The sequence below is a fragment of the Rhincodon typus genome, chromosome 27 (genome assembly GCF_021869965.1).
Source record: "Rhincodon typus isolate 14 chromosome 27, sRhiTyp1.1, whole genome shotgun sequence".
Taxonomy (NCBI): domain Eukaryota; kingdom Metazoa; phylum Chordata; class Chondrichthyes; order Orectolobiformes; family Rhincodontidae; genus Rhincodon; species Rhincodon typus.
The window spans coordinates 2,609,408-2,620,497 of NC_063358.1; the positions used below are offsets into that span (position 1 = coordinate 2,609,408).

The 11,090-nt window shown below is 45.3% G+C and overlaps 1 protein-coding gene across 1 annotated transcript; it reads right to left on the reverse strand.

Annotated features, from left to right (window-relative positions):
• Positions 1 to 6: 6 nt before the first annotated feature.
• LOC109934994 (CD276 antigen-like) lies at positions 7 to 10,386 on the reverse strand. Its single transcript, XM_048612909.1, has 4 exons — positions 10,358 to 10,386; positions 6,648 to 7,021; positions 2,814 to 3,098; positions 7 to 963 (listed from the first exon to the last, which is right to left on the reverse strand). The coding sequence occupies exons 1-4, from the start codon at positions 10,384 to 10,386 to the stop codon at positions 839 to 841; spliced, it is 813 nt and encodes a 270-aa protein (XP_048468866.1). The 3' UTR covers positions 7 to 838.
• Positions 10,387 to 11,090: the final 704 nt, after the last annotated feature.

Here is an 11,090-nt window from a genome sequence, read left to right on the forward strand (position 1 = left end):
CCTATCTCTTATAATCCTTTCCAACACTTTACCCACAACCGAAGTAAAGCTTAGCAATTCTCAATGCCCTTATGTCAAGTGATCATTTGAAACAAACCACCAAGTAATATTTTTTGACGGTCAGTGTTTCCTTGAACGTATTTTGTTCCTTATAAACTACAAATTCCCTAATAGTTATAACCATTATACCGAAAACAAAACTTATTTCACCATTTTCCAACTCTAAATTGATTTTTGATAACTTCTCCAGTTATGACAATTTGATACATTTTCCCACCTGGAGAAGATGCAAATATCAACCAACCACCTTGACATAAACCAATCCCCAGAGAAGCAACAGGACAGAGAGCAGTGAACAGATCCCTTCTAGGCCCGAAACGTCAGCCTTTCTGCTCCTATGATGCTGCTTGGCCTGCTGTGTTCATCCAGCCCTGCACCTTGTTGTCTCCCTTCTTGCCATCCTGGTCTGAATAAAGTGTGATTTACTATGTAGCAAATACCATCTAAACAGAAACAGGATTGAAAGAGAACAATATGTATTGAGCTGATCCCATGAACAACATGTGAGTCCTTCTCTCTGTTTTGTTTCTATCCTCACAATAGGAAAGTCAAACTGAATGGGAGCCCAGACAGAGGATGAAAGCTGCTGCACTTTAGCCACAACCCTCAGACTCCACTTTTCAACAAACGGTGATCTTCCAAATATTTTTCATTATCTCGCTGCTTACAAGAGTGTTAATAGCCATCAACTCCTACTTCACAGAAATATATTTCCTTGTTGGAACAGGTGCTGTCCATCTATACACAGTTTCCTCAAAGGCTGACAGGTCATATAATATCATTTTGCTGGTTTAAGTGAAACTGGTTTCTTGCTGATCAATATTGCTGTAATTACAAGTTCAGCTATCACCAGGACAGCAAGTAAAATCCATCTGTATCTGTTTTCAATTCCAGTGTCAATATCTGTTCAAAACATATTTACATCATGTTTCAGTGAAGTATGGATTTTTTTTGCCAACACATTTCAAACCAACAATTTGACTTCAGAATGCTAATTGTGTGAAGCACCAGACAGATGTGGCACTGAACACACTGGAATTCAACGAGAATTTAAAAACATGGAAAAGGATCAAATGTAATTTGTGGGATGTTCATTTGCATGTGAAGTACAAACTTAGTAGTACAAAACATTAAGGTGAGAGTTTCATCCACATTGCTCTACAGTGGAGTTATAAATGGAGGTAGTGAACTTGCTATTCCACATATGATCCTCAGGCATTTTCCTAGACCTGACGCTACAGCAATGATCCAGTTATGTTTTATATAAAAAGTCATTCATGAGAGATGGATTATTCTTGGCAAGGTCAGCATTTATTCCTCAGACCCAAATGTCCTTGAGAAAGTGATGGTGTGCCACCATTTCAAACCGTTGATGTCTGATTGATGAAGGGACGGGATTGTAACCCAATGTCAGTGAACGAACGGTGATAAAGTTTCAAGTCAGGGTGGTGTGTGGCTGGGAGGGGGGTCTTACAGGTCATGGTGTTCTATAGGTCTTCTGCACTTGCCCAGCTGTGTGGTAGAGGTCACGGGTTTGGAAGGTGCTGTTGAAGGAGCTTTAGTTAAATTTAGTGAGTTGCTCACTGAGCTAAACTGACAGTTGATTTGCAGTGCAGTGTAATGCCAACTGTGTGGGTTCAATCCCCACACCAGAAGAGTTCTCCTTCTTGACCTCTTCCCTCACCTGATGTGTGTTGACCCTCAGGTTAAAACCACCACTAGTAGTCTCTCTCCAACGAGAGAGCGGTCCTCTGGTCTGGTAAAAACCAGGGCAACTTTACCCTTACAGATTTGCTGCCGTGCATTGGTGTGGTTTACAGGTGCCACAGTGCAAGAAACGAGATTTGAAATAGTGGATTAGGTGCTAATTCAGCAGACTGATGAAACAGGTGCAAACTTTGTGTGTCTCTGCAAGTCAAAGACTGACATAGAAGATTAACACCATCCAGGGGAAAGCAGCCCACTTCATTAGTTGTGGATGTTTGCCAGTCACTTAATATCAACACTCAATACACTCTGCTGCTATTAGCTACAAGATGCAGAGCAGAAATTCATCAAAGGCCCTTAGACATTTCCTTACACCTCACTTTCTAAACACACGACTACTTCCATCTAGGACAAGGGCAGCAGATACATTGAAACATGATCCCTGCGAGTTCCCCTCTAAGCCACTCCCCATCCTGACTTGGAAATATATCACCATTCCTTCGCTGTCACTGGATCAAAATCCTGGAATTCCCTCCCTAACAGTATTGTGGGTCTAACTACAGCAGTTCAAGAAGACAGCTCACCACCAGCTTCACAAGGGGCAACGAGGGCAGGACAATAAATGCTGGTCCAGCCAGTGACACCAACACAGCAGGAGTGAAAAACAAAGAGAGTCATGTTGCAACAGTATACGTACTCAGCTGCTTTTAAAATTCACTTTAACTGCATTAGAAAGTCAACCTGCCCCTTTATATTTCAAATGATCTCCATGGTGGAGTGCTTATGATGAACATTCCACTTTGTAAAACCTAACTCTGCAGAAGGAGCTGAAAAAAATGTGTTTTAAGTGATTTAGGTAGGGCCCAGTAAAACAGTGTTTCTCCATGAACCAAAGGAGGAGGATGTTGGCCATTTTCACTGAATCTCCCATCCAATCTCTCCCACTCAGGCTCTCTTGCAGGGCTCCCAATACTTAACAGATGTCCTGATTTTTCATCTGGGGGAAAACAAAATCAGTGCATAAACATTCAGATGAATTTACTTACCAGAAGATAGCTCAAAAGTCCAAGAAATGGACTGCTGTAAAACATCATTCAGTAATCGAAATGTGAAATTTGAACTCATACTGGTGCCATTGATTTGCAGACTGCTCTGTACTGAATACAGTCCATCTTCACCAAGTTGGCACAGAGTCTCAGACAGTGCAGAAATATCCAGGTGCTTGTCTTTTAACCAGGAAACAGTAGGTTCAGGGAAACCACGAGACTCAAAGATAAAGTTTGTTCCATTTGATGTTTGTACAATTCTTAGGCTGGGCTCGGTGTAGTATGCTGATGAATTTAAAAAAAAACTCAAGAAATATATAAACTGCAAGACAAACAAAATACAAACTTCACTTTAAATTCTTGTTATCGGTGGGTAGGCTGGGTAGGGAAGAAATTGAGAAGCAATGCATTTGAAAGCAGTCATACACAGCAGAGCAGGACCCTCCACCTGGAGCTCCTCTGCGCTGCCCCTTTTTCTTTGTCTCTTTTAGTTCCCTTTCCTGGAGTGTTTTTGTTTCAAACTTTAAAACTTAACCTTACTCAGAGGGCAGTGTGGGGATGTGGGTCCCAGAGGCTGTCGCGGGGAGGCAGTGCCCTTGCAGACTGTAGGCTAGGGGCTGACATAGACTTGGATGAAAAAGACTGTAATTCAAGTTTTCTTTTATATTACTTCAATTTTGTACCAAATACCTCTGTACCTAGGTACCTTGCACCTAAGTTGGCGCCATAAGCAGCAACATTGCCAACTTTGCACTTATTCGAGTGCATGTGACAATAAACCAAATTCAGTTCAGTTTACATCACTTATGCAGTTACTTCCTTCGTTATCCTCAAGGATGTGTTTGCAAGCTGATTGACCAGGGTGTAGTAAGTCAGGAACAAAATTAGCTAAAACCAAAACTGATACTCTCTCCTACATACATTAGATGGGCTCTTTGACTAATTTTATTAGTTAGTAGGTCCATAGATAAACTTTAATAAGATCTTATGGTGCAGTCGATAGCATTCCTGACCTGGAGCTAGATGCACTGTTTCAACCAGGTCTTGATGACCAAGGAAGGAGAATTCATAACTGGGCCTAACCAGTTGAGTATTGATCATTAATTCCATTCAACACATTCCATGCCAATGCCAAATGGTAACAGCAAGACAGACTTCAGGTCAGCCATGCAAAGGAAATAAATTGGAGCATCTGTGATCACTACCCGTAGCTTGAGATTACACAGTGTGCATGCTCGAGTACAGGATGCCACAGAAAGTTGTACTTCTTGGCATTGCCAGGTAATTAGATGGTTGGTGAGAATCAAATTACCCATAGTGTCCAGGGCTCTGCAGGCTAGGTAGATTAGCCATGGGAAATATGGGATTATAGGGATGCGATAGGGGTCTGGGTCTGGGTGGGATGCTCTTCAGAGAGTCGGTGTGGACTTGATGGGCCAAATGGCCTGCTTCCACACTGTAGGGATTTGATGATTAAAACATTGAGACACAAGAGGTCACTCCTGTTTTATCTTCATGGTGCATTAATTATATGCACATGTGCTGCTTTTCAGGTGTATGGAAATGATCAAGTTTGCGGATGAAATCTTAAGGCAGTGTCTAGAATTCAAGCTGCATGCATTTGCACCAGTAAACTCAATTTCCACATCCTATAAAGATCCTCATTGTAGTTTCTTTGCAGCCAAAAGAGAGAATCCAGAAGGTGGTGTAGCCGGCTGGTGCCTGGGTTAGGGACATCTGCTCTGCTCTCTGTTTCAACATGAGCCTAGCAACACCAACTGGGACCTCTTCATTTTTAAGGACGCATTACTTTGTATTTGCAGCATTCAGTTATTATTCTCTCACTTACCCATTATAAATTATATTATTTCTTGGTTTCATAATCATAGGTAGGAGCTCACGTTATAAACTAATTCTCACAGTGTTAAATGTGAGACACATCAGCATTGCCTAAAAAAGCATTTTTGCACACACTGTGCAATGCATTTTAGATACACAACAATCTCAGGTAAATGAAGTACTTTTGGAAGTCTAAGCCCTGTTCACCTGGGAGCCTTGGATGAACAACTCATCTGAAGGACAGGACCCAGAACAGGGCTGTATTCTTCAATACTGCACAAAAATTCTGCATCATTGAATTTTACAGTACACATGAGGCCATTCTAGCTATTGTGTCTGTACTGGCCTGAAAGGCCAACCCAGTTTGTCCCATTCTCCAACCATATCTCTGTAACCCTGAATTCAACACTTCCAAATATTTATCCAGCTTTCTTTTGAAACTGTATGGAATCCACCTCCACTACGCTCCCAGGCAGTACATTCCAAATCCTAACAACTCTTGGAATAAAGAAGTTTCTTCTCACCTCACTCTGAACTCTTGCTGACAACCTTCAAATTGTGACCTGTGGTTACAAACAATATGAACCAATGGAAACAGAATATCCTTCTTGATGCCAAAAAATTTTTCATAATTTGGAACACATCAATAAGGCCACCAATTCTTCCTCTTGGAAGGCAACTATTTTTGGTCACTTTCAGAATCAAGCCTTCTCTCAATTCCTTTACTCCCATTTTCTCTCTTTTGCCCTCGTTGGTCCTTCCAAACCTGAGACCAGCTTTTTCCTTTCCCAGATGTGATAGCAATGTCCTGGAAATCTAAACCAACACCATCCCTCAAGCCACACATTTACCTTCCTAACCTGCCATTCCCCAAATGCTGATGCTTGTGCCACAGGCAGTATTCAAGATTCCTATCCAAGAGACCCTGTGTCCATCCTACTCCCTAATTCCTGAAACTGTCTGATAAATCCTCCAAGCTATTCCTCCCTCTGTTGTTGGTTCCCACATGAACCACTACCACTGGTTGTTCATCCTCACTTTCCAGAGGTTTATCCAGTCATTCCATTATGTCCCTTGCACCCATGTGGTAACATACCTTATGGGATTCATGATCTCAATTTGCAAACTATTGCGTCATTTTACCACTACTACCTTTCTAATCTGCCTCCTAGCCTCTTTCTTTTCCAGCACCCCTCAATCAGTGATGCTGCTCACTAAATAGGCATCTAAAATTTTGTACCTGTTTGACAGGAGTGCTGGCTTTCCTGAACTTACATTTCATTCTCAACCTTCTGAAGCAGGACCTAGAAGCACAACATTCTGACTCAGGAGAAGATGTCTTGCCACTGGACCAGAACTGGAGCAGAGAGGTGAATTTCTGAGTGTTAACGATCTAGTGCCCTCATTGCAAAAAAAAAAAAAAACAGTAGATGTGTCAAAGCAACCGGCAACAACCAACCAGCCTGCTACCACAGACAAAGTAGTCAAGAAAGAACCAGCCTGAGCTGTTACAAATTGGTGTCTAAAGGGCTACTTCTACTTGGAGGGTGCCCCACAGAGGCCCAACAGAAGACTGTTCATGTGTTTCTTCCAGGGGAAAAATGTACAGAACTGTTTTAAACAGAGCATACTATGATCTGGAGTGCACTACCTAAAAAGCAGGTGGAAGCAGATTCAATGCTAACTTTCCAGGGAGAACTGGGTGCACTCAAAGGGAAAAATACACGAGTTATAGGTGAAGAATAGGGATGTGGGATTAACAGGGTGTTTCCTTCAAAGAGCCAGCACACACTCCATGGGTGAAGTGGCCTTCATGTGCCCCAGTGGATTGTTTTAATCTATGTAACGTTTCTAATTAAGACTGAAAAATAATTCCAATTGTGTGAAAAGCAGCTGTACCCATTCTAGCTCGCTATACTGGTAAACTGGATCAACAGTGAAATTCTACACAAAAACAGCATTTGTTTTTCCTGTTGTATCCAAATGGGATTGTACCTGCAATTTGAAGGGAGAGAATTCCCGTGCTATTTTCTAGTGGCGTTCTGACAGAGCACATGTACTTTCCAGCATCATTTAGCTTCACATTTTCAAATTTCAAGGAAGCATTTCCCCTTTCCAACTCCTCTGGGAAGAGGCTCACTCTGCCTGAATATTGCTGACTCTGTTCATTAAGCTGGTTTTGTCCGTGGTAATAGCTCCATAGAATCTCTTTGGTCTCGACACGTTGCCACAAGACGATGATCTGATGGGATAAGAAGCCACTGAAGAAATGACATGGCAGTATGGCATTTCCATCATGGATGGAGAGTACAGTTTCTTCCCAAACACTGATTTGCAATTGATCTGTAAAATTGGAGGTGATTAACGTTCTTCATATACAAGCGATATTTTAATAGATCATGTTTACACATTACGTGGCCACGAATTTCTATCCCATTTACTTTTCTAAAACATGTTAGAATGGAAATTCCACCCATTCCAACCTTTCACAGTTAATTGGCCAACAGGAACAGACCAGAAATTCTGCCCAAGGGTAAAAGAATCACTGTCTGTTGTATTCTGATCCTGGCGATTTTACCCTTCCTTTAGCAAAATGAGCAGCATCAATTAAATGAAAACTTTAGATTGAAGTTAGTCTTGAGTTTATTCTCTGTTGAGATGTTTGATGTCAAGCATCTCAGTGTATATTTTAACCAATGTGAAGAAGTTTACTGTGCAGATAAAACACAGTATTGTGGTTTAGATTTACTCTCATGTAGTACTTTTACTTCTGATCAGTACTGGGGAGAAGGGACCTGTTCTGGCTACATTTGAATTGTACAAAGAACAACCAAAGAAATTAAGGGGGAGGAAATAAACTTTGAGGGTAAACTTGTGAGTAATATCAAGATGGACAGCAAGAGCTTCTTTAAAATATGTAAAAAGAAAGAGAGGGGTCAAAGTGAATGTATACTCATTGCAGAACAAGGCTGGGGAAGTAATAATGGGAACCAGCAAATAGCAGAGCTGAATAACAAGGTGTAGAGCTTGGATGAACACAGCAGGCCAAGCAGCATCAGAGGAGCAGGAAAGCTGACGTTTCGGGCCTAGACCCTTCTTCAGAAATGTGGGAGGGGAAGGGGGTTCTGAAATAAATAGGGAGAGAGGGGCAGGCGGATAGAAGATGGATAGAGGAGAAGATAGGTGGAGAGGAGACAGACCGGTCAAAGAGGCGGGGATGGAGCCAGTAAAGGTGAGTGTAGGTGGGGAGGTAGGGAGGGGATAGGTCAGTCCAGGGAGGACGGACAGGTCAAGGGGGCAGGATGAGGCTAATAGGTAGGAGATGGGGGTGCGGCTTGAGGTGGGAGGAAGGACAAGTTAGGGAGGCAGGGACAAGCTGGGCTGGTTTTGGGATGTGGTAGGAGGAGGGGAGATTTTGAAGCTTGCGAAGTCCACATTGATACCATTGGACTGCAGGGTTCCCAAGCGGAATATTCGGGTGGCATCACTGTGGCACTGCAGGAGGCCCAGGATGGACATGTCGTCTGAGGAATGGGATGGGGAGTTGAAATGGTTCGCGACTGGGAAGTGCAGTTGTTCAGTGAGAACTGAGCGTAGGTGTTCTGCAAAGCGGTCCCCAAGCCTCCGCTTGGTTTCCCCGATGTAGAGGAGACCACAACGAGAACAGCGGATACAGTATAGTACATTAGCAGATGTGCAGGTGAACATCTGCTTGATGTGGAAAGTCTTCTTGGGGCCTGGGATGGGGGTTAGGGAGGAGATGTGGGGGCAGGTGTAGCACTTCCTGCGGTTGCAGGGAAAAGTGCCGGGTGTGGTGGGGCTGGAGGGGAGTGTGGAGCGGACAAGGGAGTCACGGAGAGAGTGGTCCCTCCGGAAAGCAGATAAGGGTGGGGAGGGAAAGATGTCTTTGGTGGTGGGGTCGGATTGCAGATGGTGGAAGTGTTGGAGGATGATGCGTTGGATCCGGAGCTTGGTGGGGTGGTATGTGAGGACGAGGGGGATTCTGTTTTGGCTGTTATTGCAGGGAGGGGGTGTGAGGGACAAGTTGCGGGAAATGCAGGAGACACGGTCCAGGGCATTCTCGACCACTGAGGGGGGTAGGGGGAGGTTGCGGTCCTTGAAAAACGAGGACATCTGAGATGTTTGGGAATGGAATGCCTCATCCTGGGAGCAGATGCGGCAGAGGCGAAGGAATTGGGAATAGGAGATGGCATTTTTGCAGGAAGGTGGGTGGGAGGAGGTGTATTCTAGGTAGCTGTGGGAGTCGGTGGGCTTGAAATGGATATCAGTTTCCAGGTGGTTGCCAGAGATGGAAACAGAGATCCAGGAAGGAGAGAGAGGTATCAGAGATGGTCCAGGTGAACTTAAAGTTGGGGGTGGAAGGTGTTGGTGAAGCGGATGAACTGTTCGAGCTCCTTGTGGGAGCACGAGGCGGCGCCGATACAGTCATTAATGTTACGGAGAAAAGAGGTGGGGTTTAGGGCCAGTCTAGCTACGGAAGAGGGATTGTTCCACGTAACCTACAAAGAGGCAGGCATAGCTTGGGCCCATGTGGGTACCCATGGCCACCCCCTTTGTCTATAGGAAGTGGGAGGAATTGAAATAAAAGTTGCTGAGGGTGAGGACGAGTTCGGTTAAGCGGATGAGGGTGTCAGTGGAGGGGGACTGGTCGGGCCTGCGGGACAGGAAGAAGCGGAGGGCCTTTAGGCCATTTGCATGGGGAATGCAGGTGTATAGCAATTGGACGTCCATGGTAAAGATGAGATGTTGGGGACCGGGGAATTGGAAATTTTGGAGGGCGTGGGTGGTGTCACGGATGTAGGTAGGGAGTTCCTGGATCAAGGGGGAGAAAATGGAGTCGAGACAGGTGGAGATAAGTTCGGTGGGGCAGGAGCAGGCGGAGACAATGGGTCGACCAGGGCAGTCAGGTTTGTGGATTTTGGGAAGGAGATAGAAGCGGGTGGTGCGGGATTGGAGAACGATGAGGTTGGAGGTCACCTGAGGTGATGAGGCTGTGGATGGTTTGGGAGATGATGGTTTGGTGGTCGGGGTGGGGTCATGATCAAGGGGGCGGTAGGAGGTGGTGTCGGAGAGTTGGCGCCTGGCCTCGGCGATGTAGAGGTCAGTGCGCCATACTACAACTGCGCCTCCCTTGTCTGCGGGTTTTATGGTGAGGTTGGGATTGGAGCGGACGGAGCGGAGGGCTGCACGTTCTGCGGGGGAGAGGTTGGAGTGTGTGAGAGGGGTGGAGAGGTTGAGGCAATTGATGTCTCAGCAGCAGTTGAAGATGAAGAGGTCGAGGGAGAGTAGGAGGCCTTGGGGTGGTGTCCAGGAGGAGGGGGTGTGTTGGAGGCGGGAGAAGGGGTCAGTAGAGGGAGGGTTAGGTTCACAGTTAAAGAAGTAAGCGCGGAGGCGGAGGAAAAACTGTTCAACGTCCAAGCGTGAGCAGTATTCGTTGATGTTAGGGTGGAGGGGGACAAAGGTGAGCCCTTTACTGAGGACTGACCGTTCGCCCTCAGTAAGGGGGAGGTCTGGGGGGCGATGGTGAAGACTCGGCAGGGCTGGTGCTACTGTCTCCTGTAGAGCCGGCGGGCGGAGCAACGTCGGCATGTGCGTCTTCAGTGTCTGTGGTGTTGGCCTCGGAAATGGAGGTGGTGGCATCAGCAGCGGTGTCGATGGCGTTCGCTGTACCGGAAGTGGCGTACCCAGCGGCGGAGGATGTGACGTCATGCATGGGTGCCCTGATAGCGGCCACATGGCCAATGGCGGCAGGCACATTGTGGGGAAGGTCCTGGGTCGGGTTGGGGATTTGGGGGGGTGGAGTCTTCACAGTAGAAAACACTAATAGCATTCCAAAAATTACTAAATAAAATCAAGGCGCAAAACGAGGAGAGGAACTAAGTACAATAACTATCACTGGAGAAAATGAACTGGGGAAACTATTAGGGCCAAAGACCAATTTGTTTTGTAGAATCCTTACAGTGTGCAAAGAGGCACTTTGGCTCATCAAGTCTGCATTGACCCTTTGAAGAGCATCCCACCCAGAACCAATATCCCCACCCTATCACTGCATTTACTATGGCTAACCCACCTGGCCCGCACATCCCTGGACAGTATGGCCATGCTAAATTGCCCCAATACACCTAACCTATACATCTTTGGACTGTGGAAGGAATCCAGAGCACCTGACACAAACCCACAGTATCACAGGGAGAGCTTGAAAATTTGCTTAGTCACCCAAGGCTGGAATCAAACCTAGATCTCTAGTTCTACAAGGCAACAGTGCTAACCATGGAGTCACTGCGCCAACCTAAAGGCTTTGACCTGATGGGTTGCATCTTAGGGCATTAAAAAGATGAATCCACAGATAGTAATTTCCAAGAATCCTCAGTTTCAGCAAAACTCCTACAGGATTAAAATGTAACATTTATTCTTTAA

What these genes read in the sequence shown, in the direction of transcription:
- LOC109934994 (XM_048612909.1), bottom strand. Translation starts at nt 10,386, where the DNA reads ATGCATGACGTCACATCCTCCGCCGCTGG. An exon ending in GTCACATCCTCCGCCGCTGG is followed by an intron (nt 7,022 to 10,357) that starts GTACGCCACTTC and finishes TTGTATATGAAG; the next exon opens with AACGTTAATCACCTCCAATT. An exon ending in GACTTTTGAGCTATCTTCTG is followed by an intron (nt 964 to 2,813) that starts GTAAGTAAATTC and finishes TGTTTTGAACAG; the next exon opens with ATATTGACACTGGAATTGAA.